Source organism: Pecten maximus, chromosome 9 (assembly GCF_902652985.1).
Source record: "Pecten maximus chromosome 9, xPecMax1.1, whole genome shotgun sequence".
Taxonomy (NCBI): domain Eukaryota; kingdom Metazoa; phylum Mollusca; class Bivalvia; order Pectinida; family Pectinidae; genus Pecten; species Pecten maximus.
The window spans coordinates 32,249,809-32,275,959 of record NC_047023.1 but is presented as its reverse complement, the minus strand read 5'-3'; the positions used below and the strand labels follow the sequence as shown (position 1 = coordinate 32,275,959).

The following is a 26,151-nucleotide window of genomic DNA, read 5'->3' as shown; positions in this document are numbered from 1 at the left end:
AGAATAGATCCTTCAGGACGTAATTGGATTTCGCTACAGTGCAAAGAGGCAATGCACCAGAGTCTTGTGATGAAAGAGTTTGGGAAATTGTCTAGAAGTTTGGGAACGGTTTCTAAGAGATTTTATTCAAAAGTAACTTAATGCGAATTCATAGGAAAGAGAGAATATATCAAGACGGGGAGGTGAAGCTTTTATTCCTATTTATACCGGACGTGTAAAATCCCTTCACAACTGCAACAAGTAATAAATATTATCACGTGACTAAAAACACATTTTGTCATAATGAAATCAAATACTTTTACAGTTTTGATATTTGTTAATGTTATGTATATCAAAATGTTTACAGGAATATTTGAGAGATGACTTTATTGACTTTTATATCGCTTTGAAAAATATGTCGACATTATCAAGGAAGATTTATAAAAGACTTGCATTAGAATACTTGAATATAAACAATAGCTATGAATATTGATTGGGTTTTTTTTCTATTCATAGCTTATACAAACATACACGGTTTCACTTTAATATCGGTACTCTGTTTTTTTTTGTTTTTGTTTTTTTTTGTTGTTTTTTCACAACCATGTTTTAACGTCAGTGCATATATTTGCTGTTGACAGGATATGACGTCCTACCGGAACTTCAGGGGATTCCCGAGAGTGCATTCTACAATGTCACATACGTAGTTCATTCTTCGGATGATAGGCGGAAAATGTCACAAGATTTACGGAATCAGTCAGTTCCAGACGAGCAACGTCTCATGTACTTTCCTCCTCATGGGGTATGAAAAGTCTGTCCGGCCTGTCCGAAACGCAAGCAATCCAGTAGTGGTAGGGATGGGCCTAACGATGACTCAGATTTTTGACATGGTAAGTAGGGTTTTGTATTCTAGGACCCATCTGTTCAAAATGTGAATAGCTTAATCACTTGCTTAGTGAAAATATCTTTTTTCATAACTTCAAAACTTGTTCATGTGAATTCCTTAAAATAGACAAGTAGAAAGAGACAAGAAGTTACTTTATCGAGATTTCAGAATCGCTGTTAAAGCACTATAAAACTTTCAAATTAAGATTCAACACAAAAATATGCAAAACATATACATTTGAGATTTCTATCCCGGGTACGAAACTTGTTCTTTTGGTGGATGAATTGATAACAGCCACGATTAAAGCTTCACATAGTGTGGTGATTCTAATTTGAAATATGAACGAAAAAGCATGAAATGTTTAATATGAGTGATAAAACATTAAATGTTTAATATGGGTAATAAAACAATAAACATTTATTATGAGTGATAAAACAATAAATGTTTGATATGAATAATAAAACAATAAACGTTTATTATGGGTGATAAAACAATAAATGTTTGATATGAGTGATAAAATATATTAATGTTTAATATGAATGATAAAACATAAACGTTTATTATGAGTGATTAAACAATAAACGTTTAATATGAGTGATAAAACATTAAATGATTAATATGATGACGCCACATTATATAACGTACATGTAGAGCGGCATATATATATAAATACATTTTAAGATTTGATTAAAGTATAGTTGACTGGTGAAAGATATCATTAACATACGGCTATATTCGGTTTAGAAGTAGCTTACCTGCTGTCGTTATCGTAAGCATAAATCTATTGCATCATTAACTGAATGGTTTATTAAACTGTCTGAAAGTATTAGGTATATGTATTACTACTCATTTCGTTATAGTTTGTTTATTATGATTTTAATATAAAGTGATTGTGAACGTGATGCACGAATTTGTATTAGGTCTTATGTCTTATGACAGCATTGTTAATACATATATTACATTGTAAACTGATAATACGTTAGTGACCTGTCCTAGGTTCGGTAGCACCAATTTGTGCTAAGTCTGAGAATTGTTTATGTCTTAACATCATTGTGATATACATACATGTAGTTCAAACTAAATGTTGATTTAAAGTATTTACAGTTCAAGATTTGCCTGCACTTTGTTCACATTGAGTCGAGGAGTATTAGATTTGGTTTTATTTATGTCGTAGCATTATATAGATATAGACATCCCAAACTGAATGAAGATCAGTGTTATTGGTTTACGGTATTATCCAATGTATCGTCCAACTAACCTTTAATAGATGAAAGTACGACCGTCAAATTCCCTACGCTGTTCTTGTTAATATAATTCAAATACGTCACAGGCACATTACCGACTTCACCACAAGTACTAGAAGTATATAAGATTGTATTAGATCGAAGACGGATAACTGTTAAGTAGAAGGATGTCTGTAGCCAAGCTTTTCCTGTCCTCTTATGTTACAGTACGTGGATATTACGGCGATATATCAACCATTTTAACACTATCAACGTATACAAGACAGGTAGTTGGCTTCCAACCTGCAAATACATTCATTAGTCTGGACAGGCGCAAGATAACTTTTGTAACAAATGGACATCGTTATTGTAGATGTGTCTATTGTCGGATTTTGTGCTATCATATCATTTCAAAAGACAAAAACTTATCATAAAAATGCATAACCGGTATTTACGATGCAGGAAACGTTCAATTAGTTGTTATCTAATACGATTGAAATTAATATGTTCTATAATATTTGCTTCATCGATAGGCCTGTGTAGCTTACCACATCGATCAAAAATACAGACCAAAGTAACCAAAATATAAGTAACTTCATGAAAATGGGTATAAGTAAAAGTTAAGCAAAATAATAGTTTACACGATACCTGACATATAAAGCGAGATAAATTGGAAGAACGCCACATTTTCATAATGCGAAAACGAAATCGCCACTAGGCATAATAACGAGCGTTGAAAACTTGAATCTCTATATGATAAAGACATTGCAATATTGCCCAATCAAATCGTGAGGACCACTATAAAACTCCAATTTACCTGGATCATCGGAACCCTTGTGCTGCTTGTTATCTATTTAGTAAAACGATCAAACAATTGAGAAGTTGAGGTTCTATTCCGGATGGGAAGAGGGGGGAGGGGGACTTGCACGCTATAGAAAATTGAAATAATCACGTTTGTTATAGTTGTGCGATCAGTGTAAACGAAAGTTAAAAAGTTTCGAATATGATGGGTATATGCACGCTCAATTAGGTCTTTTTTTCTTTAACAATATATTCGATGCAGCTTATATGATATGCAATAAGTAAGTGAAGTTAATGTTACCTTATCTAAAAAGCCTACCTTTTTCATTTGATTTATATGCAACACCTAAAGAAGTTGTCCAAGATAGAATCTGTCTCAGTTGGTATGACAATAGTCTGTGAAATATCTCAACAAAGACGTTGTAAACCTGTCATTCAAAGTCAACGTTACATGTTTAACGTGTGAATATATGTGGTAGCTTGCCTTTCCTGGATTATAACAAAAGAAGACATTTTGAGGTGTCTAAGTATACCGACTGCAAATCCAAAAAATCTCCAAGACTTGACGTTTATGTTTGTATCGCATGTTCGTCATTGCTACTCTTTGGAGGTTTTCCACATTCCATTGTATTTACTTTCGATCATATTTATCATTATAACTTTTCATAAAGATAAGCAACATCGCTAAACATTAGTAAAGGTATTGGTATTGGTTGGATCAAATGTCAAATTCATCAAATGAATTAAGAAAGAATATCGCACTACGTAAATGAGTTTCCAACCCAGGTATAGGAACTTGAGTACAAATCACTTGCGTCATTATTTTAGTTAATTAAAATGTTCGCAAGTGAATCTCTACGTTAATATCAATATAGGTTCCTTTTATGTTGTCACTTTACATAGGAAAAAGACCAGAGAATGCGTTAAGTCGACATTACCACTACAAGTCATCCCTAGGGAGTGGTTCCTAGGGTACGTCTTACAATTAAAGTATCCGTTTATCTTCAGATTCTCCCGATAGATAACAGAAAATACTTTTTTTTCTACGACGTGATGACAAGCTCATACGTCTTAGGTTAAAGGCATCACCCGAGACCAATGGATCACACTTCTGGGCGACATCCCACACATCGGCGTTCAATATTCATAAACCATCCGGTCTGTGATCAGAATAATACATTTTACTCTATAGCCGACATATGTTATCATTTCGTATCAAATATGGTTTTTATTAAATATCTGCTCTAGCTGTATAAGTTTTGGTACCATGTACTGCAGCATTTCACCTTCCAACCTATTATAGCGTGCATTTGTATTACAGAGTTACTATCCTCACGTAGGGAAAATCAGTGTTTTCTCAAACCTTCCCTCTTGTGTTGGAAGCTGGCTGCTCTGTTACATTTGTTAATCATAGACAAATAGTGTACTTGCCTGACAGCAGACTAATAGAGACTACGGAATAGTTGTATAAACTGTGTTACCCGATATTTCTCCGTCACAATACGTACAATAGAATACTTTTACATGAAAGTATTATGAAAGATGAATAGATCTTTAATTTATTTCTTTTACAAAACTGATCTGTCTCAGTCTTTTGTTTTCATTAACATTAGTTTATGTTTTACAGGATGAAAAGAATCAGGTTCTTGTGACTAACGCCTGGCTCGATCAGGTAAGTTTGCTTTCTATATATTCTCGTTTTAACATGTTGGCATGCAGTATTTTACTAATAATGATTTTAGATATACGAAAATTCTCGAATATTCAGTGTTTCGTTATAGATTAACTGCCAATATTCACTGACATGATTGACACTAATTCAAAAAGTTAAAAAAAAAAATAAAAATGTATTCGGTACTCGGAAACTCCGTAAAGCCTAGTACCAACCTTGCAAAGTCTTACCACTGGGTCGAGATTTATTGCTTTAGAGCACACTGTGACATATTATAGCAATATGCCATATTGACAACATATATCTCCCTTTTAAATACCAATCTCGACGATATTCATTTTCGGACCGCAGCTTACTTAAATGAGATCCCAGAACAATGTCGAACGTATTTTTACAACAAAACCAGAGTGTACCACATAGTGGAGAGTTGACGTAATTATTTCATTGTTCTCAAATGATCAGAAATATAACACCTAACATGGGGGTTTTAATTGCAAGGGGATTTATAAATTGGCCTTAATTGTAGCACTTCGAAACAACGACGCCATATAATGTGTTTCGGTGGATATAAACACTTTTAACAAAAATAAAATTCCATCTTCCTAACCTTAAATGCAACATAATTCAACTTTTACATTTTGATTAGATAGAAACAAAGATATACATCAACATGTTATTATCTTTAATAAACACACAACACAAGTGGTTTGTTATTAGACATGAATTATCATTTATACTCTTGGGATCGTGATGACGTCATTAGCACAACTATGCGAACGTTCTGATTACGTTTCCGGTAATGAATTACTTATTTCGGTTTAAATAGAACTAGGCCTTACATAAGACATAAAAAGAGAAAGCAAATTAAATTCTGTAGTTCAACTGTCTAGATATAACCTGTATGACGTATAGTATAATTAATGGTTGTTCATATTCAGTCAGCAGAGTTTTCTTTACGTTCGTCTGCGGCCTTTATGGAATATCACCGGATGCGCATTCCCACTAGCGTGACAAACATGTCCAATGAAAGCTGAGATTGAACATATTGAAAGGTAGTCTGAACCATGCTGCTCCATGTACAAAGAAGTCAAATGATCTACAGCATAAATACACAGGATGGTCTCTACAATGGTTATCCATGTACAGAGATGCCAATGGGTCTATAGTATAAAAACAGAATGGTCTCAACAATGCTGATCAAAGTACAGAGATGTAAAATGGTCTACAGCATCAACACACAGGATGGTCTCAACAATGCTGACCCATGTACAGAGAAGTTAAATGATCCATAGTATCAACACACAGTATAGTCTCAACAATACTGACCCAAGTACAGAGAAGTCAATGGTTCATATCATAAACAGGCAGGATGGTCTCAACAATGCTGACCCAAGTACAGAGAAGTCAAATGGTTCATATCATAAACAGGAAGGATAGTCTCAACAATGCTGACCCAAGTACAGAGAAGTCAAAAGGTCTACAGCATAAACACACAGGATGGTCTCAACAATGCTGATCCATGTACAGAGATGTCAAATGGTCCCCAGCATTAACACACACAATGGTCTCTAAAACCAATGGATATGCACTATAAAATACAGAAATATTTGTAATTGTGATTAACTGTTCGAAACAAGATGTAGCTTTATCAATAGATATTCTATAATATGATGAATCTAGGAAACATATAGGCTCGCGTGTACGCAACCTCAACAGTTTATCGAAAAAAAGTTGTATTTGCAAAATAACGTCACCTTGTTGGAAAGAACATGTAGGTTAATCAGAAACAGGAAGCACGTGTATACGTCATTTGTGCGTCATATTGAATACAATATGTACACTTTGCATATAATAAAATCACGTTTCGGTGCTGTTAAAAGTTCAGTATCCTGTGAAACAAGTATAGTGATCAAAGCAGCCATTAAGATGTTTGTTTAAAAAAGCCGCTGTCTACCTTCACAATTATTATAAATACAAAAGAGTACACACTCACCTAATACGACGGAAACTGTTTACATCCCATGAGGGACAGAGTCATTTATTAAGCAAAGATTAATTGAAATTTTATCTCTTAATGTCATCAAAGACAGTTTTGTTGTGTGTGCATTCATGAATAATTAATGACCGTTCACGATCAAATTCCAAAAACGCACCGGCCATTCCCTATTTTATGATATTGGTAAGTTCTCTTATAATATGTTGTTTGATAATCCGCTCAATAAAAAACGACTACATTCTATAAAATAATCCTTTATCGATTATATTGGGTTGACATTTACAACTGTGTCATAAAGATTTTATGCTGGTATATTTAATTAACACGGAAATTGATTACAAAATTATGTCATGTTCAAATATAACTAAGTAAATAGGGAATGAACTATTAAATGTTTTATATAATATCATGCTTGTTTAAATGTTTCATAGTTGTAATGGATGTCCCTCTTGGTTGATATTTGTATTAAGGATATTAACTTCAAGCACGAAATCAAACATTCTGAAATGTTTTTGGTAAACAGAATTCGATTATGCTTCAATTTTGTCCTCATCATGACTGTTGCAGTCTCGAGGGCGTTGATCCCCGTACTTTAAATTTCCACTTACAGGTAAAGGATTGCTTTGGAAAACATTTGTACAAAATTCATAAATACTTTGACTTTTCTCATTCGTTTGAATTATACCGTTCGAGAGTATCTGGCGCCGTTCTGGAATGAACGTTACGCTTTTACCATATAAACCAAAACGCAATTTTGACAAATGCTCTAATTCAAGTTGATGGCTGCTTCTTCTGGGAAAATCTATAGGAAATAGTTATGACCAGTACATATAATCCTCTAGTGAAATTCACAAGACAAGAGTTGAATTCTCCGAAAAAAAAATCTGGCATCATATCGTGTCCTCCCCATAGACAATTTTGACAAAGATTTATAACAATATCAGTCAATTTTCAAATCTCGCGAGAGTTTGACCAGACGATATTATCTACCAATGGTTGGTGCCACACATCAAACAGTTGAAGACTTGTCTGCATTGTAGGCATTGCTGAAAACTCTTCAATCAAATGATGCACGAATACAAACCTATTTATAATACATAAATGCAACCAAATCGCATAGAGATGGTAAAACTATACCCAAATATTTCACTTTACTTTCGAGCAGTAAATGCAAATGCATTTATCAAAGCAGAACACAATTTTATAAATCAAGAAAGATATAATTCAGCTAAATAGAATTTCTTTAAAAATTATATTTGTATAAAATATAGTGTTTTTGAATATTTCATTAATGATTGATTCTTGCGAAATGAAAGCAAAGTACAATAGCAAAATAAAAAGTATATTTAACATAAAGTTACCGGACAGCGTATTGGATATGGTATTACAATCTAGTAGGCTAATAGTGTGAGTTTGATACAGATATGTCTTCACATTTATACAGATATAATTTGACATTTTCGTAGGCTAACAGTGCGATAATTTATACAGACATGTTTCCAAATGTATACAGATACATACTTGAGTATATTTATAATGTTATGGTTAACACAAAAATGTTCACTCACACTTAAACATAACTTTGTGGTGGTTTATATAGAAGTATGCTTCCAAAATTTAGTACATTAAAAAGATATCAGATTTCATCACACAACCTGCCTGTTTTCCAGTGGATTCGCTGTGTATTATGTTACTAGGGTAGTTTACCTAGATCGTCAACCACCAGTCGTACCAGCTAGAAATACTTTGTGACGGATTGGACTATAAATGGTTCAACATAATAGCTGTCTCTGGTTGATTAAGTCCACCATATTTTGACTATAAAACCTATCGAAATGAATGTCTTCTGATGTATATGATCAAAAGTATGTTAAATTTGATTTCATTCCGTATGAGATTTTATGAAATTCGTCTCAAAGCTTTAATTTGCGATCGCAAAAATAAAAAGATTTGTTTCATAAAACATAACATGATATAAAATCTCATTAAAAAGATATGTAAATGAGCATGTTTATGTATTAAAAACTATGCCAGTGTGCTTTATTCCTCAGGGCTGGCACGATGAGTTCCTCAAATGGGACCCTAAAGATTTCAACAACATTACCACAATTCGGATACCATGCGACAAACTCTGGCTGCCGGATATCGTCCTTTACAACAAGTGCGTAATTAAATTCTTTATTTATTATGATTCTCCCGAAATTACTCTGTTATCAAGATCATTAAATCACAATTTGTAATTACCTTTAATCATTTTAGAGACAGATTTATGTTCGAAATCAGTAGGAAGCAAATATTCTCTGAAGCCTAATGGAAGAAGTCAAATGAAACGAATGGAAATTTATTGAATTGGCAACTGGTTTATTTTTCTTGAAAGTAGTTTTGTTGTCATTTTGTCTTTACAAATATTTTTCAAAATGATATCCATTATGTCGACACAACACTTACCGAGTGTTTATATTTTGTGTGGCTTTTGTACAATGATTTAAGATTACTGCTGGTGGATTTTTGAGTCCCCGAGGTTAATAATAACCTGCTTGTCACGTTTTGACATTTATAGCTAACTATACATGTATATGATCTTTGCAGATGGTAACAATTTACAACATTATGGGATATACGAGTCGCCAGGTCCAAAACTTTTGCTGCTTAATTAGCATTCATCCACAGGGTGAACAAATGACTTTGATAGTAAACGCATATTTATTTACACATGGATACACACATCCTCGATAGACCGTACAATGTTCCTGGCGTAATATCTATATCTCAAATGTCCCCAAATACTTTTATATTCAATTATTATCCGCTTCTACCGCCTGTGTAATCAACTGTTAGCGACCACTGATAGCCGATGGGAAATTTCATAAAAATGTTCAGACAAACTTGATTTGATGCATCCGCAGATAAGAAATCCGTGTTTGATTGCACACAAGTGGTAGAAAGAGAATGAAAACACATAAAAGCTCGCCCCTGGGCTACATGCATTGCATATGTAACTGCGTGCTATAAAATAATTATAATTTTGTTTTGTTTTTTATTTATTTATTTTTTATATTTCGCTTTTTCAGGCCGTTTCATATGCAACCAATTGTCTGTGTAGTATATCATTTAAGTAAATACAGTAGAGTAGGTATTTTCTTTGTTGCTTTAATACATATGTGTATGTATTTAGTTTCTGTGGCGTAGATAACACTTTGGTGCTGTAATGCATAGAGGATATTGAATGGTTTCCCGTTGAATATAACCTATATTTCACGAGTATGACAGGATATCGATATTTTCACGAGTGCGAAGCACGAGTGAAAAATATCAATATATTCTGTCATATGAGTCAATTTTCTGTTTATTGCGTTTTAGGCTAAAAAGAATTGAAAACATCGACACATTGTTAAGTGTCAAAAAGTGCGGGAATCAGTTACATAATTCACGACGTCGTCTCTTTGTAACATTACTCCACGTCAACTTGACGGCGCCATTTTGAAAGGACGGCACAACGCAATTTAGGCGTTTTATGCTGTTATCTGAGAATCAGTGCATGAACAGTTAACGACAAGTGAATATTTCGTCAAAAACTGAATATTTCAGAAATACAGGACAATAACCCTTTGATCTCTCCTCGTTTCGATTGGGTAAAAAAGTTTCAATGAGGTGAACACAAAGGTTCGCTCTGATTGGTCAAAAAGGAAAAACCTATATTTTCACTGCTAAACTGATATTTTCACTGCGCATCGCTGCAGTGAAAATAAAAGTTTTATCAATTTGTTTAATGTCTATATTTCAGTGGCAAAAATGCAATAAACGTACTTTTTGCTATAATACATGTATATATATCTAGTTGCTGTAGGGTAGGTGCATTCTTTGTTACATACATGTATATATACGAGAACTGATTGATATGTTGTGAACCCCATATTGAAGGATTTGAATTTTGCCGGACATATTGTATGATTTTTCAACATAAGCCCCTTTCAGAACTCCTTTTATTGGCTGTTCAGAAAGTCATCCATTGCATGTATGACGTCATCATCAGACTGAAAGTGGATGCCTGAAATAGCTGTTTTCAGTTTTGGGAATAGGGTGAAATCAGATGAATAAGGCGAACGCTTAAATAATTTAGAGCCACAAACGTGAAAGGCAGCAATTGTAAACAGGAGCATTATACTGATGGAATAACACACCTTTAGTGAGGTTATATCTGCGCTTCAGTTTGATATTTTCCCGTAACTGCATCAGAAGTGAAGCATAGTATGTACAATTGACTGTTTGTCCCTTTTGGGGATAATCTATCAGCAGAATACCATCTGCATCCCAGAAAACATAGAACATAACCTTCCCAGCTGATGGAACAGTCTTTGCCTTCTTTGGTGGGGGAGGGCCAGGGTGCTTCCATTGTTTCGATTGTTGTTTGGCCTTTGGAGTAAAATGATGGATCCATGTTTCAACCATAGTGACCAATATCTGAAGAACTTTTGCAGGATTTTCCTCAAAAAGATTAACATTAGTACGCGATAATATGCGCCTGGTGTGCTTCTGATCAACTATAAGAAGTCTTGGTGGTCACCGGGCCGAAAGCTTTCCCATTGCAAGATCGTCCGTCAGAATGGAATGTACTCTTTCCTGTGAAATGCCAACTCTACTGCCAACTCTACTGCCAACTCTATCTTTCTAAGACTCGTCTGTCAGGCATAACAATATCATGGATTTTATTGACTTTTCTGTGGTTGCAACATTGACAGGTCTTCCAGGACGGGGGCTCATCCTCAAGGCTCTGACAACCGCGCTTAAATTCCGTCACCAACCTTTTCACCTTAGCATATGAAGGAGCATTTTTTTCTTAGTGTTGCTACCATATCATTATGGTGCTAAACCTTTTTTATGCAAATATTGGATCACTGCTCTTTCACCGATTTTGTCCATTTTGCAAAAGCCGCTTGTCTTGTTTACTTTAGAGCGCTACCTCGTCGATATAAACTAACCAAATGAGACCAGTCCTTGGGTACACGGCCCTATATAGTCAGAAAATAGAAGGACTTAAAAAGAACATCCTTGAGTACCTCCTTCAATATAAGGCTCACAACATATATCAATCATCCCTCGTATATAGTTACCACGGGTGATATAGTTACTGGAGCATATATGTATTTACTGAAGTATGGAGACGTTACACCGATTCTCTTTTAGAGGAAATCCGTCACTTTTACATATACGTTAGCGTTATACACTTGTTTCTTTCTTTTGACGTAATATCCTTACTGTATTGTTGTAGAGAACAGTAATATTGCTGAGATATTTTAATCTGATTTTTTTTTTTTTTTTTTTGTAGTGCGGCTGAATACACCGATGGAGTTATGCCAGCGAATGCCATGGTAAAAAATAATGGTGAAGTGTTTTGGCCTGTTCCAACGAAATTACAAAGTTCCTGTAAAGTTGATGTGACTTACTTTCCGTTTGATGACCAAAGTTGTAGATTAAAATTCGGATCCTGGACATATGATGGATACCAAGTGGATATCACGAATAGATCGGAAGAGGTAGACCTGTCTAATTATGTAGTGAATGGCGAATGGGAATTACTTCAGGTTAGAGTTGTGAGGAACGTTGTTGTATACCCTTGCTGCCCTGAGCCATTTCCGGATGTGACGTTTTATGTCCATATCCGACGTCGAACGTTATACTATATGTACAATGTTGTGTTTCCGTGTATAATGATGTCGGCGTTGACACTCCTCGTGTTCTGCCTGCCACCAGACTCTGGGGAAAAGATTGCTTTGGGAATCACAGTACTATTGGCCTTTTCAGTATTCATGCTGGCAGTAGCGGAAAATCTACCGGAAACCTCAGAATTCGTACCGCTCATAAGTGAGTATTGTTATGAGGAAAAGTCAATTTATTGATATCAGTTTTCTAGTAACAAGGCTATCGCATAGGACCCGAAGATAAAAACAAAACAAAATAGTGTCCTTTGAAACAGCGTTATAAGATCAGAAGCATATTTTTAACAAGTGGTCAATGTATATTTACAATGTATATTTTTCTTTCAGAAAATGTGTAAGAGCATATTATGTATGTATTATTTACTCATCGATATGTTACAAGGACCGCAAAAGCTAGGTCGGTTAGAGCGCCGACCACGTAATCTCAGATCCGAAGCCACGTAACCTAAGATGTGTGACATAAAGGACATAGAAATAGTCGTTGTTTAAAATAAGATTATGACCTCCCACGTCAAGATTTCGATTGACATCCGTAAACTGCTATTTGACGTCAGAACTGGTTCACTTAAACATGGAATGCATTTTGTAGATATATATTACTCAACAAACACCTGCACCGTTAGCTGTGAAATCATAACTGCAAAAATGTTGTTGCATACGTAATCATAGATTGACTTCTCATGAACCAATTAAAATGATTGTTGCAGCTTGTCCCAGACTGAAGTAATATCCCCATAACTAAAGTATCGTTTCAGCCATGAACACCTCTGAATAAAGTGTTATTTAAAAAAAAAAAAAGTGTCTTGCCAACAAATGTTTAAACGCAATCATTTAAACTGAAAAAGCATTTACTTTCTTCCAAATTGAAAATACTCGTACAATAGATAGATACAAATATATCACTAGTCCTAGTACTATCACGTTCTCGAATGGAGCTTTCGTTGTTTCATTGACATCACCCGCTATGCAAATGCAGGTCAAATTGTACATTTTGTAGTTAAGTCATGAAACCCCTTTGCAATATTTGTTTTAGAAAACTAAAACATAATGTTTATCCAAATGCCAAATAGTGCCCCATTATCTAATTGAACTTGGATTATGATTTGAAACGCACTTTATATAGAAACCTCTATATACAATTTTTATCCCAGAGCAAAACATAATATGTGATATGAAAAACAACGTATTGTTATAAATACGGTGTAGTATGGTACTCACTGAGTTCTTCTGCGACAGGACAGAGTTTAATGGGGTAAATTAGATTAATGTTGTATCAATCGGTTTTTTTATTTGCATCAGTTTTACATTAAACAATTAAGGTTCAACAAAGCTTTGTTTATTTTCGGAAATAAATATCAAGAATACCATTATTTTCCGAAAAGAAATGAATTGAACGAAGCATATCCGTTATTCCTTATGTTAATGCCACGGAGCTTTGTTCAATTGATTAAGGAACATTATCATTACCATTCACTATCAAGTTTAGCAGTGTAGCATGCATTAATCATTGACTGGCCATTATGAGTTGATGTTTTTATATTTGCCCTGCCAAACAAGAGGCTCCCACTCCATCCTTTATTATATGATGTGAAATTGCATGCCTATCCTAGCAAACGAGTATCCGATTCTTACGCAAGGAACCTCGTGATAGATACCCGATGCCATTGTGATTTCGGGACTGGTCAACCCACGCTGATTAAAAACGTCCAAAATGAGCTCTATTGAATGAGAAATATGACCACCTTCTTACGTCATACTCCTTATAGAAATATAAATCGCGATGGATTTCTCTTACTCTGTGCCACTCTCAACAACATAATATGTTTCCTCTTTCGTTAGATAAGCATATGCACTAAATAACATCAATGTTTGTAATCAATACATGCAACGCAGATTAACCATTAATAAGAAGATTTTATAAAGATAACTCCTAAAATTAGTATTGTATTTGATTATGCGTTGGAATTTATTCCATCATTGCATGTAATATCTCGTACTAGATCTGTCCCATTCCGTTTAGTCTGTTTCCTTTACATTTGGTGCGAACATCTATATGGCCTTGTGTTCATCCTTCCTCTGTGTAAACGTAAATTCAGCATTATATTTTATTCACAACGTTTAATATACAATGCATTGACGTTTCACAATTAATGTTTAACACACATGAAAACCGTTATATTTTCGCGAGTTTCTTAATGTTCTTGATCAAATTATCTGAAATCCAAACCTTGGATTGAGCCTCAGTTTGAGATTATTATCAATATCTTATCACTAGCTCAGTTACAGGTAATACATACGGCTTCATGGAAATACAAATCACGATGATCAGGTGATGTTGGAGAGTGGTAGGTGTCATTGAGTCTACTTTCATGGGGTATAATCATATATGATCAATTTGGTCAATAATTACCTTTAACAATTACTTAAGGATAACGCATCATAGAGCTATCTAAATTGGAAATCGAAGGATTGTAAAATATCCTTATAGGACTTCTTTAAATTGGACACGTATGGAAACAAAAACGAGCCGATCACGTTAGTCACAGTGACCAAGTGCAATGACTATATTGGCATCTAGGAATCCATCATATCCTGGATCTATTGTTATGATTGGCTATGGTCAGGTCCCGGTATTGTTCACCACCATATACATATGTATGTATCGCCGTTACCTTTGGACGAGAATATTATCATAACAACAGAGCATAGCTTCCTTCATTTTGAAATACGCACAAGGTATTACTATGTACTGAGTGGATGAGTTTAGTGTTACAATGAAAGTAAACTATCATGATGTATACTTATTGTATAAGATACAAAAGAACCTTATTTCTTCAGAATGAGCGTATGACAGCGATTTCTATAATAGGATACTAGTGTAGACACACAAATGGCTCAGACTTCGGGATAAGAAATCTTTAATTCAGAATTCATTTTATAATTATGGATCTGAAAGATTTCATCAACTTTGAGAGTGGAATCAATGCAGCTACTATCTGGACATGTGTACATTTTAGACCGGCAATATCAACGTTAATAAAAAGCCGAATAAAACCAAACGTCTAATATGTCATCTCGAACGAAGCTGAAAGGAAATGAGGAAAATGAAATCCTAATTTGGTCCAATAAAAATTAATCAAATTGTGCTAAATGTAATTTCAAGGAGTATAATATAATTACAAGAATATTACTGTATTCCCGTCCTAGATATCGATATCGACTCTTTACGGACTAAAGTGAAATATAAGGTTTTAAGAGGTTGAGGTTGATAAATCCTAGGGACATTTTAGAGCCGGAAGCATGTCCTTTCTAGAATGTCGTATTGTCGATATCAAATTCGACCTCTCGATGCTTGATAAAGTGTTTAACGCTGCAAGGTACATGTATTGTTGATGAGGCAGACGAGTCTTAGCCTTGTGAAACATCAGGACTTATTCTCCCTAGTCGTTTACGAAGAGTTTTTGTGTCAATCAATAAGTAAAGCTTCGACGCTTACTCTCCGGAAACACTTGGTCTCATTCTACATGTCCTTATTCAGGGATCTCGATACATATCTATGATTTTGAGTTAGAATTAAGATTTCGTTATTATGTCAGTATACTTTATTGATTTTGATTAAAAATTAAGCTATCGTTATTATGTCAGTATACTGTGTTGGTTTTGAGTAAGAATTAAGATATCGTTATTATGTCAATTTAATGTGTTTATTTGAGTTGGAATTAAGGTTTCATTATTATGTCAGTATACTTTATTGATTTTGTTTAAGAATTAAGGTTTTGTTATTATGTCGGTATAATGTGTTGATTTTGAGTTAGAATTAACTTTCATTATTATGTCAGTATACTGTGTTTATTTGGGTTAGAATTAAAGTTTCGTTATTATGTCAGTTTGATCTAGAATTACGATTTCAATAACGTGTTTGTATCCTTCGCTTCTTTTCATTCTAAACCAGTGTAACATTTGTTTACACTTCCGTTTCCTTTAATTACTAACAGAAATACAAAATTAATAATATATAAGATTGTTTCGTATTTTGTAATGCAACACATTTTTCTGCAACATCAAATATAATGAATTAAACTCCATACGGCCAACGGCAATAATGAAAGTGTTGCATATGACACCTGCTTTTAAAGAAATATATAAACCCCATTTGTCCAATCAATATCCTTTTGTATGCTAAAAGACGAATTGATAGTGTGTAATTACTATCTGGAAATCTAAAACCGTTCATGCCCGTTTTCGTAGTCAAAATGGGTTTATAACACGCCAGGGGAACGACAGTGAGGGGCGCGTATCATTAAAGGAATATTGACGGATACTTAAATTATTTGAATCTTTATAGAAATGGCTCGGTTGTACTCCCGTATGGCTAATTCAATTTCAGACTTAACGGAATTAAAGGCGAGCATCCGGCTGATAACCTTAGAAAGAGTATTTCATCATATCGAGTCACTGCCACTAGGGCTGTCGGATAGTGTCATGTGTTTGATTACATACACCGTAAACCTCCATATACAGATCACTAGGGGCGAGGAAAGATTACCTTTATATGTATGTGGCCGTGTTCTTTATTATCAAGTGTGTAACTTGTGGAACCAAAATGATCTTTAGGGATGGTCAGTGCGTAGATAGGTTCCTATTGTCATGGCTTTTGGATAAGGGTCAATGCTATCTGAGAGTGTCTTTACACAATTAATATAGATAGTTGTTATAAGACAATATGTTGACATTTTATATCATATTGTCAACGTAAAAAGAAAAATTGCTATAGGAGAGTACCTGTTTTCACAAACTGTCGCACCCAATAGGATGCTGAACGAAGAGCAATCCTCGTCGTCTTTGACTTATACCGTGTATCCTTCAGTATTTGAAAGAAACATCGAAGAATATTCTATCAGCATGTCGACATAGATCATGTTGTTTCTTGATATCATAGATTTAAGGTTAATGTGTAAATAACAAATTCAGTGATATCTTACAAGCATGCAATTGAACATAGGTAACTTGACCAATCGTTTATATGTAGCGTGGCTACCCCCCGGTCTTACTTTTGACATTTAATTTGCAAGGCTACCTGTTAATTTGGGCAAAACATTCGTAAAATGCAAGCTTCAGGAGAACACAGAATGTTCATACTCATGCCTTTATATGTCATATTACATATTTGTGCAATATAATGCACAGTCCCTATTTACGTTTAAAGATCAAGAAAGAATCGATGTTTCTGCTTTTATAAAGTCAAATAATGGTCAAACAATCGCTCGCACTACCTGCTATAGACACTTGTGAGCATTAGGGCGTGGTTATTTTGTGCAATATATCTTATCCACATGAGCTTCCTGTGTCTCATGAAACTTGCTTTTACGCATGGTTTGCCGAAATTAACAGGTAGCTTCACAAATTAAATATCTAAAGAAAGAGTCGTGACCTATAATCATCAGTACTTTCCTTTTTTCAAAACATCTAAGTATACATTCGTCTGGCGATAACCTGGAACGACTGGGTTAAATTAGCATGTGTTCGAGGAAGTCAAGCTTCCTGATGACTCTGCTATCCATGTCTGCCTGATGATATTGAGTACCCTGTTTGGATTATCTACCTATATTATGTGGCTATAGTATGTACATAAATAAAGGAAATACCTTGTTTCTTATTAGGAAATGTACAAATAAAGGTTATAACCATTCCAAACACTCCAATAATAAATAGATATTACTAATAAACGGTTGCAGTACGGATTAGAATTCTCTTCAGCTGCACGATAGATAAAACTCAACTGCCAATGGGAAAGTCATTGTATAACATTTGCACTATAATTTATAACATATTATATTATTTACTGTTAATAATGACTTACGTACATCGTTATTGTGTAGAAAGGAAAACATGAAGCTACATCTCTGGTATCAGAATGATAACGTTTATTCAATTCACTTATCCTATTGTTGTTGTACTCGATTTGCTATTGTCAACGTCATCTGTATCTGTCGTGTATGTAACGATTAAAATACGGAATATGGCCCGTAGGCATACAAATAACGGAAAGGGAAAGTTTGCTGATTGTGTGAGTCTAGACATAAAGTCGTTTAAAACTTCAAAGTCAATTTGGACAAGGTCATCTAGCCAGTATAACATAAATATTTCTATATCTTTATTTGGACAAGAAATTATGTGTTTAATACAAGTAAATTGCTTATCAATTTAGAAACATTTATAAGATATCTCGATAGTAGGATCCCGGTAACCTTGACTTTATTCGGTCTGGCCTGGTGAATGAATGTAAACAATCATTTTTCCATTACGGAATATCAGTTTATAATAAAATAATTGTATAACATAGCCCTATACAATGTTAAAATGTTATCTTCGGTATTTAAACTGAAATGATATCTATAACGCTTTCCTCATTATTTTAAATGTTATTAAATTTAATCATATTTTATTGGCAAATTCAATGAGCAAACCTTATTTTGAACAACGAAATCTAAATTTTGATTTAATAAATTATATTAACAATAAAATCAAATAAATCTTTCTTACGCGACAATATATTGTTTTAAGCTGACACTGCACATTAAACAGCTGAGATTTAAAAGGATATATGAAGTGTGCGATGTGTCATTTGTACATACAACACGTGTGGCGTTATATAGGGGTCGGCTCCGGGTATGCCTCTCCTAATAAAACACAAACTATGCTGGCACTTCCTTAGATACAATTACAGTAATAAACTGTAATTATATAGGGGTATATCTCTGAATTTCTGAATACTCAAACTTCATGTATTGTTTTTGAATCTCAATTGGAAGTTTTTTAACTTCCACTGTCGGAATTAAGGTCAATGTGACGTCGTAAAATGAATCATAATGAACAAATCCAGTGTAAACATAATAATATTTAAAGACAAAACTGTACTAATAAACGCAAAACTGAATTTAAACAGATTGGTGTAGTGCCGATTGGCGCCTTCACAGTACTTTTTGTAAGATACAATGAACTTCAATTACCACAATCAAAAAATTTACGAAATGATTCATTGCGAAAAGAGCTAGAATAAAATAACCGCTAAAATAAATATTTTTACAGTAACTTAATTTCAACGACGAATACATGTATACCATACTTTTCCCGCCGGTAAATTATCATCTCTTACAAGCTAAATCGCCTGTATTTTGCCTCTTAGAACAAAAATTGCGTCCAAGGCTTGCATTACAAGATCAGAGACGATTAGATGATTTATTCTTGCCAAATTATTGGATAACGTTGATTTAGAAAGAAAATAAGCGAAAATTATGTTAAAATGTCCACTAATGACAGTTTTCTTCATGTACGTACGTTTATTTATTTATAGATACAATATAGAAAGTAAACCTTTGTTCTAGAATCAGCTAACGTGCAGTGTACAGTAGTGACTGTCAATGACAGTGGTACAGCAGGTGCTTGACAATAAGTTAAATCTAATTAGATAAACAATTGGTGTTTATACACTAGTGATGTAGGACAGTGGTTTTAATTACTATTTGCTCTGATGTTAAATCCCAATAGTCATCAAATAGGAACACTAGCGCTTAACGTTAACACAGCTGTATTTACTCTAATTAGCCACAGTTGTAATAAAGTGTCTAGATCAAGTAGGAAACACATAGAACATACAAAACATAACATACACAATTATTTAACCTTAAAATTCACCATGATATGTTTAAATTGAACTTCAATTCATTGAACGCTGGGTTTGAAAGGGGTCAACGGAGAACAGATGACTAAAAATTCTTTAAAAGGTATCTATAAAAAAAAAAGTAGAAAAGTATCTATGCTGAGAGTCTCTGATATTACATACTGTGTGCTTGGCGTCTCTTTCGCGTAATATTGCACATATAAAAGACACAGTCTTGAGCTTGTCCTTGAATGAGATGGTACTCTATTTAAACATTTGTGTTTATCTTGACATTATACATTAACCAAATATACTTCCATTACAGATTTCCCATTTATTCCATTTAATTCAGCCCGTTCAAATTTGTTTTCCTCCTCCGAAAGAGCTACACAGAAACGCCTTCATCACTGGCCAATTAACGTCAGTAGCCTCGTGAGGGTTGTTTACCCTTTAATTTCCACGAATTGCAAAGCTTGTGTTCCATTCCTCTGAGTCGTGACTGAACATAAACTGAAAAGTGTAGCTTTTGTACAGCAGTAAGACAGTGGTGCCGTGTCCTATAGTCGTTTATACACTATCGATATAAGCGCCTGTCTTGTTGTTCTTTATTCAAACTATTCCGTTCTATTTGTCCAAGAAAGCTTGTGAAATCATTGATTTTTGTTATGAGTGAATCGAAAGTTCCAAATCTAATCATATTTTTAAATAATCTTTTGATGATTTGATATCTCACCAATTTGCATTTAAAGTATATGTATTGTAACTTATTATCCGACAGCTGGTATATGGTGGTGAAGTAAAGGATATATAGCCTAATACTGAGATATGTAAACCATATACATTGTTTTGTAATGTTGACCTCTTGTTACACATTTGTGTGTCCTGAGTGAATAAAAAAATAATGAACTCTTGAAAATCTTGCGATATTATTAAGTTTATAATTTTAATTGGAAGAAAATTTAATTTGATTTAAATAAAGGTTCAGTTATTTAAGTTATTTAACCAGGAGCACTGGGAAGCAATGGAGAATCATTTTATAAACAAATGTTGATGATGCAATTATTGAAGAAATGTTAATCATCAATTGTACGATCGTGGAATTGTTTTTCTGTGTTTACGGCAAATGAATGTGAGCTCAAATATAACCAAAATGTCATTCTTTACTACAAGGAACTGGTACCATCCATACTGCTTGTTTACTATTTATCTACGTGCCATGGCGTGTTTTCCTTTCTCCTGCTCCCACCAACAGCTCCTGTCGTTGTTTATTCATGGTGACATTGATTTCCATATACATTATCCTTGTGTGTTTGACTTTGTGGTTTTTTATCATTCGTTCGTGTCACAAGTCTGCCAGTTTGTCCCGACTTCTTACTAGGAAAATTAGTACATGTCTATAACTGGCTTCAATAAAACGTTTTCTGTCAGATTTAATTTTGAAGACTATAACGTCAAGGTTACAAAGCTATATGTATGCTAATTCCAGAAAATGCTTATGATGACATTTCTCTTAAAATCGGTTAAAAATATGTGTTACTATCAAAGATTTACGGTACATATGAAATGTATATTTTCCGAAAAATATATTTTGAAAGAGTGTGAAAATAAAATACTTTTCATTCAGTTGATATTAACACATATAATGGTTAAATTCAACAGAATAAAGTGTTATTCTGGTGACATAACTCGACTGTGATAAAGTTACACGTGATAACATTACTCGATTGTCATAAAGACACACGTGATAACATTACTCGATTGTCATAAAGTCAAACGTGATAACATAACTCGATTGTGGTAAAGTCATACGTGATAACATAACTCGATTGTGGTAAAGTCAAACGTGATCAAATAACTCGATTGTGATAAAAGTATACATTATGACATAACTCGAGTGTAATAAAGTTATACATTATTGGATAACTCGATTGTGAACGGTAATGGGCAAATAAAGCAGTTGTCTATTCACATGATAAGACACAGAGATACTCTATCACTTGCAATGCGAAACGGGAATTTCATCTCTGTAAATTGTATTTTAAAATAATATCTAACATAGCATCTACCTTAACGCACGACAAATACCACGACAAATACCACGCTGCCTTTTCATTCTCTAAAATGTACACATTCCAAATTAATTGATTAACTTGCATTAATATTGTGCTGTTAGCTTCAGCTAGCCATTCCAGATCTTTTGAAACTGACTAGTGTCACTTGTTGTAGATACATCAATCATCTACACGACGGATGTAATGTCCTTGCCATCCTTCAGAATATTACAATAAACCAGGAGTGACGCTCGGCAAGACGACATGTTTTAATTAGTTTTACGTTGGGTAGAACTTGAGAGAGTGTGTGGAGTTGAGCAGACATACCTTATGCAAGCAATGACATCCCTAGCGCTAATACGTTTACGGTATATGTACACGTGACATAGGGTAATTTGACATAGGTTCGACTCACTAAGAATGTCAGATTAAAAGAAATTGTTGACATGATACAACAGAATATGTTTCTGCATACTTTCATCTTGAGGCGTGATTGCGTAACGGTAGAACATGGCGCTGTCAACATTGCTTTCCCAAGGAATTACTGTAAATGTATCTATTTTGGCGAACCCTAAACAGATAAACGTAATGCAATGAGGACTTGGCGCACCTACACTACTCCATAAAAAACAATACATACTCGTAGAGGCTACAATTAGTACAGTAATACTTTAGAGGAATGTTTTCAACACTAAAACCACTGAAATTAGATAACCTCTAAACTATGTACGTTTGCAGCATGTCTTAACTTTTCAAAAGAGAGAATGAAACTGAGAAGAATAAATACAACGATAATATAACTTAATTAAAGCAATTATAATTTAGAGGAATGCTCTCAACAAGAAAACCACTGAAATTAAATTACCACTAAAACATGTACATTTACAGTATGATTTAACTTTTTTCGAAGTGAGAATGAAATTGGAAAGAAGAAATCCAGCGATAGTATAACTTAAATGAGAAAAATGTTACCTGCTTCATATTGCAATGAAATATGCTGTCGCTTGGTTTGTAGTTGCAGATATTTGGAGTACCCTTATTTTTTCAGTAAATACTGTTTGTAACCAATTCTGATCTTGACATGCTCTATGTACTTTTCTCTGTCTTTACAGGTATATATCTGACTATAGTTATGACCTTAACTTCCCTGTCCGTCATGATGACAGTATTTGTGTTGAATCTTCATCACCGGGGCCCTAACAGAGTGGAAGTACCGCCATGGATACGAAGCCTTTGTTTGGGAAAGATGCAATCTATATTTTGCATTAACGACGAAAAAAAGTGTAGTTCCTATCTTACTCCACGAGAGTCCAAATTCATCCGAACCATGTCCTTAAAGGTGACACTTGATAACATTGCCCAGGAACTTCAAAACGAAATCCAGATGGAAAATGGCATGGCGGACACTGTAGTTACAGAAAGGGAAGGTACCACCATTCATGATCACCGTACAAGTGACGGACGTTTTAATGGTGATGGACGTTTTAATGCGGGTTCCAGTGACTCGCTACGACGACATCATCGCCCTCCCTTAACAAGGGGACATTCTAATAATAAAGCACACGATGAAATTATACAAGCTTTAAAACGAATTCTTGAAAAACATGAGAAGGAGGACAGAGATTACGAGGTGGTACAAGATTGGAGGAGAGTTGCTCAAGTCGTGGATAGGGTGTTGTTCTGGATATTTTTCCTTGGAACTTTTACTTCAACATTGATAATTCTTGTCATCACTCCTGCCTCCAAATGAGCTAGACTCTGTTTTTGCCAAAATATTTTAGCCAATATGTTTGATGTGATTTGTTCCAGCTTTCATAGATCTTTGATGATATTTTGCCGTGGTAATACCAAGCCCATTTGACAATAACCTAAAAAATTGTAGGTGTTTTAAATTCGCTATTTTCGATACAACAAAAAAACGCGAAATGTGTACCGTGAAAAAAAAAATGATGGTCCATTGTCAATAATACGTTTCCATTTGCTCTGCATGTTCACCACATCAACAAACAAATTAGAATGCTTTCAAATCATAATTCTCACATCATTTCTGTTTGGTGTAGTGATGTGAAAAGTAACTTCCGTGTCGGCGTCACTAAATGACGTCGTTTTGGCTGACGTCACTAAGATTATTTGTGACATCACAAAAATCGTGCTACCGGGTTAAAAACCGATTGAGCAAAGTAACTTGCAACAAGTCATTTAGGTATGTTGTATAAACGGTTAAAATCCACAGGATGGAGTACATTGATTACAATTGATGATTTTGTGTTTATTTCCAATATATGTTTTACAGGAATTGTCGCGTCTCAAGAATAGGTAACATTCACAGTACAAAATTTGACATCAATTCCTTTTAAATACCTTTTAAGAAAAATATTTTGATATAATTCTTACAGGATTGCAGAAAAAAATATTATAGGACAATGACAATGTGTTTTTAATGTTCAAATGTACGAATGATACATATATTATCCTTCAATATTTTTCATAAATGTTCAACCTTTAAAAAACAACAGCGGCAATGAACTGTTTACGCGATGAACTCAGACATTGACAAATATTATAAATACTTACACATTTCAATATGATGTTCGTTTGTGTGATATCAATGTTCTTTCGTATATAAACGATTTGTTTCTACGTGTATTAAGTTCTGTTGAACTACAGCAAATTTTATTCAAAAACAGTGATACTCAAGAAAATATATCAACATTTTGGCGTGACGTTTTTTTTTGACAACATGAAAATATTCGCTGTTTTCTGTTGTCTTTGTAGCGATAATTTTGGTTACTAAATCATGCTTCTCATGTTTAGAATGATAAATAAGAGAAAGTTAACTCGGGTATTGTTGATTCTTATCAACAAGTGTTGGATGCATTGATGGATTGGTAAATGAAAGTTTGGTCGGATATATAAAACAATTGACGTTTGTATGAACAAACTTATTGATTACCACATGTAGGACACTGACAAGGAAAGGTAAATGTTCCCCAACAATGTGAGAGGTGACAAGATCATATGTACAAAATACACTGTACAGCTATAATACATATCTAACGTATCGAGGTATATGATACTATTGTTTTATAAATTCTAGTACATGGTGTAAATGATTTAAAGAAGGGAATTTTTTGTGTACATATAGCAGCATCAGGGGGATATCTATGTATGATATATACTTTGATACAAACTTTACATATGTTCATATTAAAGACACACAGTAACGCCTCGTGATTAGAAAATCTTGTTTGTGCGTTTATATAAATCTACATCACGTAAAACGAATTCCCTGGGACACAGGTAAACAAAAAATGATAATAACAGAAAAGACAAACAAATACACAATTAAACCTCGTATTAATCTTCAATATCTAACAGCCTTTGATATAATTAAAAACGCAAACATATCGTAATTAGCAAGTCTCACAATTTATATTCAACCAACATAGAGTAAATAAGAATCACCTAGAATACATACAAATTACCTATATCAATAGCCAGGGTACACATAAAAATGAATTAATCAATAGCCAGGACACATACACAAATTTAGCTATGTCAATAGCCAGGACATATATAAATATACTATATATTTCAGTAGCTAAGGCACATATACAAATATATCTATACCAATAGCCTATATTGCTTCAGTATGGATTTCCACGACATACTGTAAGTATCAAATTGTAGAAAGAGAACTGAAACCAGACTCAAAGAGAAGAGCATATGAATGAAAAAAAATCTTATTTGAAGATTTTCGTTTCATTTAACACACATAAACATAACTAAACCTACATGACAGTCCATGTGTATATTGCAATTTAAACTAAATGGCATAAACTATATACATTGTGTAGATACACAATTATTTAAATAAATGAAAATTATCTACGCTTAAATTGATTAATCAATTATTTTTGTTTGTACATTATTTTTGTAATAATTAAGTGAATTGATAAAAATACCCTTTACAAAGTGTACACCATTTTATCCAACAGCTTGAAGTCATTTTTTTTATTCGGGTTAAACAACCAATACGTAGTATGATTTACATACTTTGAATTGAATCGCCAAAAAATGTCTCATAGCATGCAAATATGATATTTTGATTCGCCAGTTTATTCTAAGCGTGTACTTGAATTGCCCATGATTCATTTTAATTAGTATGG

General features: G+C 33.9%; 1 protein-coding gene across 1 annotated transcript; it reads left to right on the top strand.

Moving 5' to 3' along the window:
- Positions 1-580: 580 nt before the first annotated feature.
- LOC117333815 (neuronal acetylcholine receptor subunit alpha-10-like) lies at positions 581-24,496 on the top strand. Its single transcript, XM_033893225.1, is given in 6 exon segments — positions 581-763; positions 765-866; positions 4,514-4,558; positions 8,606-8,715; positions 11,881-12,416; positions 23,095-24,496. Coding segments are annotated over 6 exon segments (1,485 nt in total). The 5' UTR covers positions 581-709; the 3' UTR covers positions 23,733-24,496.
- Positions 24,497-26,151: the final 1,655 nt, after the last annotated feature.